Source organism: Pezoporus wallicus, unplaced genomic scaffold, assembly GCF_028554395.1.
Source record: "Pezoporus wallicus isolate ANWC-B61680 ecotype Strahan unplaced genomic scaffold, APGP_CSIRO_Pwel_v1 contig_9286, whole genome shotgun sequence".
Lineage (NCBI taxonomy): Eukaryota > Metazoa > Chordata > Aves > Psittaciformes > Psittacidae > Pezoporus > Pezoporus wallicus.
Window position 1 is genome coordinate 1 of NW_026641871.1, and position 6585 is coordinate 6585.

General features: G+C 57.7%; 1 protein-coding gene across 1 annotated transcript; it reads right to left on the reverse strand.

Annotated features, from left to right (window-relative positions):
• Positions 1-684: 684 nt before the first annotated feature.
• Positions 685-5773, reverse strand: LOC130608033 (cleavage and polyadenylation specificity factor subunit 1-like; the record flags this gene model as incomplete). The annotated part of the gene is made up of 4 exons (XM_057425621.1): positions 685-790; positions 1454-1564; positions 3416-3555; positions 5627-5773. Coding segments are annotated over 4 exons (504 nt in total), but the record flags the coding sequence as incomplete, so codon positions are not given.
• Between the last annotated feature and the right edge of the window lie 812 nt (positions 5774-6585).

Consider the following 6585-nt stretch of genomic DNA (forward strand, 5'->3'; position numbering starts at 1 on the left):
AGCACCCCATAGCACCCCATAGCACCCCATAGCACCCCATAGCACCCTGTAACACCCCATAGCACCCTGTAACACCCCATAGCACCCTGTAACACCCCATAGCACCCCATAGCACCCTGTAACACCCCATAGCACCCCATAGCACCCATAGCACCCCATAGCACCCATAGCACCCATAGCACCCCATAGCACCCCATAGCACCCCATAGCACCCATAGCACCCATAGCACCCCATAGCACCCATAGCACCCATAGCACCCCATAGCACCCATAGCACCCATAGCACCCCATAGCACCCCATAGCACCCATAGCACCCCATAGCACCCATAGCACCCTATGGCACCCATAGCGCCCCATAGCACCCTATGGCACCCATAGCGCCCCATAGCACCCTATGGCACCCTATGGCACCCATAGCACCCCATAGCACCCTATGGCACCCATAGCGCCCCATAGCACCCTATGGCACCCATAGCACCCCATAGCACCCTATGGCACCCATAGCACCCATACCCACACCCCATAGCACCCTATGGCACCCATAGCACCCCATAGCACCCTATGGCACCCATAGCACCCCATAGCACCCTATGGCACCCATAGCGCCCCATAGCAACCTATGGCACCCATAGCACCCTATGGCACCCATAGCACCCTATGGCACCCACGGCGCCCCATGGCACCCCATGGCGTACATCTCCCCTCCCTTGAGCGAGATGACCATCTTGTCGTAGGAGATGAAGGTGGCCTGGGCGCAGTCCAGAGTCATCTTCACCCCCTCCTGAATGCCTGGGGGGGGAGACAGGGGGGGATCAGGAGGAGGAGGAGGAGGGGGCTGAAGAGGAGGAGGAGGGGGGTGAGGAGGAGGAGGAGGAGGGGGCTGAAGAGGAAGAGAAGAGTGAGGAAGAGGAGGACGAAGGGAGGGTGATGAAGTGGTGGAGGAGGAGGGAGATGAGGAGGGGGGTGATGAAGAGGAGGAGGAGGGGAGGTGATGAAGAGGAGGAGGGGGATGAAGAGGAGGAGGAGGGGAGGGGGAAGAAGAGGAGGGGGGTGATGGTGGGGTGATGAAGAGGAGGAGGAGGGGAGGTTGATGGGGTTGATGAAGAGGAGGAGGAGGGGAGGGGGATGAAGAGGAGGAGAAGGGGATGAAGAGGAGGAGGGGGATGAAGAGGAGGAGGAGGGGGGTGAAGAGGAGGAGGAGGTGATGAAGAGGAGGAGGAGGAGGGGGATGAAAAGGAGGAGGAGGAGGGAGATGGAGGAGGAGAAGGGGAAGGTGATGAAGAGGAGGAGGAGGGGAGGGGGATGAGGAGGAGGAGGGAGATGGAGGAGGAGGAGGAGTGGGATGAAGAGGAGGAGGGGATGAAGAGGAGGAGGAGGAGGGAGATGGAGGAGGAGGAGGGGAAGGTGATGAAGAGGAGGAGGAGGAAGGTGATGGGGGGGGGGCTCGCTTACGCAGGGGGAAGACGGTGGTGCCGTTGGTGAGGCTGTTGAGGGCCACCCCATAGGGGGGGACGCTCTGGTTGAGGTAGAGCAGGGAATTGACAGCGAAGATGACGACCCCCCCTGCCGGGAGAGAGGCACCAGCGTCAGCATCACCGTCACCATGACCATCAGCATCAGCATCACCATCATCGCCATAACACCGCCGTCATCAGCATCACCGTCACCATGACCATCAGCATCAGCATCACCATCATCGCCATAACACCGCCGTCATCAGCATCACCATCAGCATCACCATAACACCATCACCATCAGCATCACCATAACACCGCCGTCAGCATCACCGTCAGCATCAGCATCACCATCACCATCAGCATCACCATAACACCATCACCATCAGCATCACCATAACACCGCCGTCAGCATCACCGGAACACCGCCGTCAGCATCACCGTCAGCATCAGCATCACCATCACCATCACCATCATCACCATAACACCGCCGTCAGCATCACCATCACCATCACCATCAGCATCACCATCACCATCACCATCAGCATCAGCATCACCATCACCATCAGCATCACCATCACACTGCCGTCAGCATCACCATCACCATAACACCGCCGTCATCAGCATCACCATCAGCATCACCATAACACCGCCGTCAGCATCAGCATCAGCATCAGCATCACCATCACCATCATCACCATAACACCGCCGTCATCAGCATCAGCATCACCATCACCATCACCATCAGCATCACCATCACCATCATCACCATAACACCGCTGTCATCAGCATCACCATCACCATCACCATCACCATCACCATAACACTGCCGTCAGCATCACCATCACCATCAGCATCACCATCACCATCATCACCATAACACTGCCGTCAGCATCACCATCACCATCAGCATCACCATAACACCGCCGTCAGCATCACCATCACCATCAGCATCAGCATCACCATCAGCATCACCATAACACCGCCGTCAGCATCACCATCACCATCACACTATCACCATCACCATCAGCATCACAATAACACCGCCGTCAGCATCACCATCACCATAACACCACCGTCATCAGCATCACCATCACCATAAGCATCACCATCACCATCAGCATCACCATCACCATCAGCATCACCATAACACCGCCGTCATCAGCATCAGCATCACCATAACACCATCACCATCACACCATCACCATCAGCATAACACCACCACCACCATCACCATCACAATCACACCACCACCACCACCACACCACCACCATCACCATTATCATCACCATAACATCACCACCACCATGACCCCCACCATCACCATCAGCATCACACCACCACCACCATCACCATCACAATCACACCACCACCACCACACCACCACCATCACCATTATCATCACCATAACATCACCACCACCATGACCCCCACCATCACCATCACAATCACACCACCACCACCATCACCATCACAATCACACCACCACCACAACACCACCACCATCACCATTATCATCACCATAACATCACCACCACCATGACCCCCACCATCACCATCAGCATCACACCACCACCACCATCACCATCACAATCACACCACCACCACCACCATAACACCACCACCATCACCATTATCATCACCATAACATCACCACCACCATGACCCCCACCATCACCATCAGCATCACACCACCACCACCATCACCATCACAATCACACCACCACCACCACCACACCACCACCATCACCATTATCATCACCATAACATCACCACCACCATGACCCCCACCATCACCATCACAATCACACCACCACCACCACCGTAACACCACCACCATCACCATTATCATCACCATCAGCATCACACCACCACCACCATCACCATCACAATCACACCACCACCACCATTCTCATCACCAAACCACCACCCCCATCACCCCCCCCCCCCATCTCCTCACCGATGGGCTTGGGCACGGCCAGCGCCTGGGTGCAGTCAAAGGGCAGGTTGCTGAGGGACCAGATGACCGGGTGCACCCGCTGCAGGATGTTGAGCGAGATGGCAACGATGCTGCACGTATCCTGCCGCACCGCCACGCGCCTGCAGGGGGGGACCACAGCACCATCACCCCCATAGCAACAACATAGCAACGGGTACCACAGCACCATCACCCCCATAGCAACAACATAGCAACGGGTACCACAGCACCATCACCCCCATAGCAACACCATAGCAACGGGGACTACAGCACCATCACCCCCATAGCAACGGGTACCACAGCACCATCACCCCCATAGCAACGGGTACCACGGCACCATCACCCCCATAGCAACACCATAGCAACGGGGACTACAGCACCATCACCCCCATAGCAACGGGTACCACGGCACCATCACCCCCATAGCAACACCATAGCAACGGGGACTACAGCACCATCACCCCCATAGCAACGGGTACCACAGCACCATCACCCCCATAGCAACGGGTACCACAGCACCATCACCCCCATAGCAACACCATAGCAACAGGTACCACAGCACCATCACCCCATAGCAACACCATAGCAACAGGTACCACAGCACCATCACCCCCATAGCAACACCATAGCAACAGGTACCACAGCACCATCACCCCCATAGCAACACCATAGCAACAGGTACCACAGCACCATCACCCCCATAGCAACACCATAGCAACGGGTACCACATCACCATCACCCCCATAGCAATGGGGACCACGGCACCATCACCCCCATAGCAACAGGGACTACAGCACCATCACCCCCATAGCAACGGGTACCACAACACCATCACTCCCATAGCAACGGGGACCACGGCACCATCACCCCCATAGCAACACCATAGGGGGGGCATCACTGCACCATCACCACCATAGCAACACCATAGCAACGGGTACCACAGCATCATCACCCCCATAGCAATGCCATAGCAACGGGGACCACAACCATCACCCCCATAGCAACACCATAGCAACAGGTAGCACAGCACCATCACCCCCATAGCAATGGGTACCACAGCACCATCACTCCCATAGCAACAAGGACCACAGCACCATCACCCCCATAGCAACGGGGACCACATCACCAGCACCCCCATAGCAACGGGTACCACGGCACCATCATCCCCATAGCAACAGGTACCACAGCACCATCACCCCCATAGCAACAGGTACCACAGCACCATCACCCCCATAGCAACGGGGACCACGGCACCATCACCCCATAGCAACAGGTACCACAGCACCATCACCCCCATAGCAACGGGGACCACAGCACCATCACCCCCATAGCAACACCATAGCAATGGGGACTACAGCACCATCACCCCCATAGCAACACCATAGCAACGGGTACCACAGCACCATCACCCCCATAGCAACAGGTACCACAGCACCATCACCCCCATAGCAACGGGGACCACAGCACCATCACCCCCATAGCAACACCATAGCAATGGGGACCACGGCGCCATCACCCCCATAGCAACGGGTACCACATCACCATCACCCCCATAGCAACACCATAGCAACGGGTACCACATCACCATCACCGCCATAGCAACGGGTACCACATCACCACCACCCCCATAGCAACGGGTACCACATCACCACCACCCCCATAGCAACAGGGACCACATCACCATCACCCCCATAGCAACGGGTACCACATCAGCATCACCCCCATAGCAACGGGTACCACATCACCACCACCCCCATAGCAACAGGGACCACATCACCATCACCCCCATAGCAACGGGTACCACATCACCACCACCCCCATAGCAACGGGTACCACATCACCACCACCCCCATAGCAACAGGGACCACATCACCATCACCCCCATAGCAACGGGGACCACATCACCACCACCCCCATAGCAACGGGTACCACATCACCACCACCCCCATAGCAACGGGTACCACATCACCACCACCCCCATAGCAACGGGTACCACATCACCACCACCCCCATAGCAACGGGTACCACATCACCATCACCCCCATAGCAACGGGTACCACATCACCACCACCCCCATAGCAACAGGGACCACATCAGCATCACCCCCATAGCAACGGGTACCACATCAGCATCACCGCCACAGGGATACCAGAGCGGGGGGGGTCCTTAGGGTGCCCCCAGCACCCAACGCACCCAGGCCAGGTCTGGTTGGGCTCGTAGAGGATGAGGAGGGTGGGCTCGTAGTAGCCATGGAGGAACTGGAGGTCGATGATGTTGAGGAGCTTCTCGTCCAGCTCCCGCACGTCGATGATGTAGCTGGGCAGGAAGCTGGAGCGCTGCCTGCATATGGGGCGGGGTTAGGGCACCCATGGGTGCTATGGGGCGAGGATGGGTGAGATAAGAGTCGGGGGGAGGGGAATGGGTGCTATAGGGTGGGAGGGTGGGGATGGGTGCTATAGGGTGGGGGGGTGACGGGGGGATAACAGCCATGGGTGCTATAGGGAGGGGAGGGTGACGGGGGCATAACAGCCATGGGGGCTATAGGGTGGGGGGGAATGGGTGCTATAGGGTGGGGGGGTGATGGGGTCATGGGTGCTATAAAATCTGAGGGGAATATGGGTGCTATAGGGTGAAGGGGGTGATGGGGGCATAGCAGCCATGGGGGCTAGAGGTGAGGGGGTCCTAGCCCCCATGGGTGCTATAGGGTTCAGGTGGGGTGACGGGGCCGACAGCCCCCACGGGTGCTACATGGTTCAGGTGGGGGCAACGGGGTGTTACCACCCATGGGTGCTCTGGGGTTGGGGTGGGGATGATGGGGTCTGAACACCCATGGGTGCTATGGGGTTCAGGTGGGAGCGATGGGCTGTTACCACCCATGGGTGCTCTGGGGTCGGGGTGGGGGTGACGGGCTGTTACCACCCATGGGTGCTATAGGGTTCAGGTGGGGATGATAGGGTCTGAACACCCATGAGTGCTATAGGGTTCAGGTTGGGGCGACAGGCTGTTACCACCCATGGGTGCTATAGGGTTCAGGTTGGGGTGACGGGCTGTTACCACCCATGGGTGCTATAGGGTTCCGGTGCAGGCGATGGGCTGTTACCACCCATGGGTGCTATAGGGTTGAGTTGTGGGCGACGGGCTGTTACCACCCA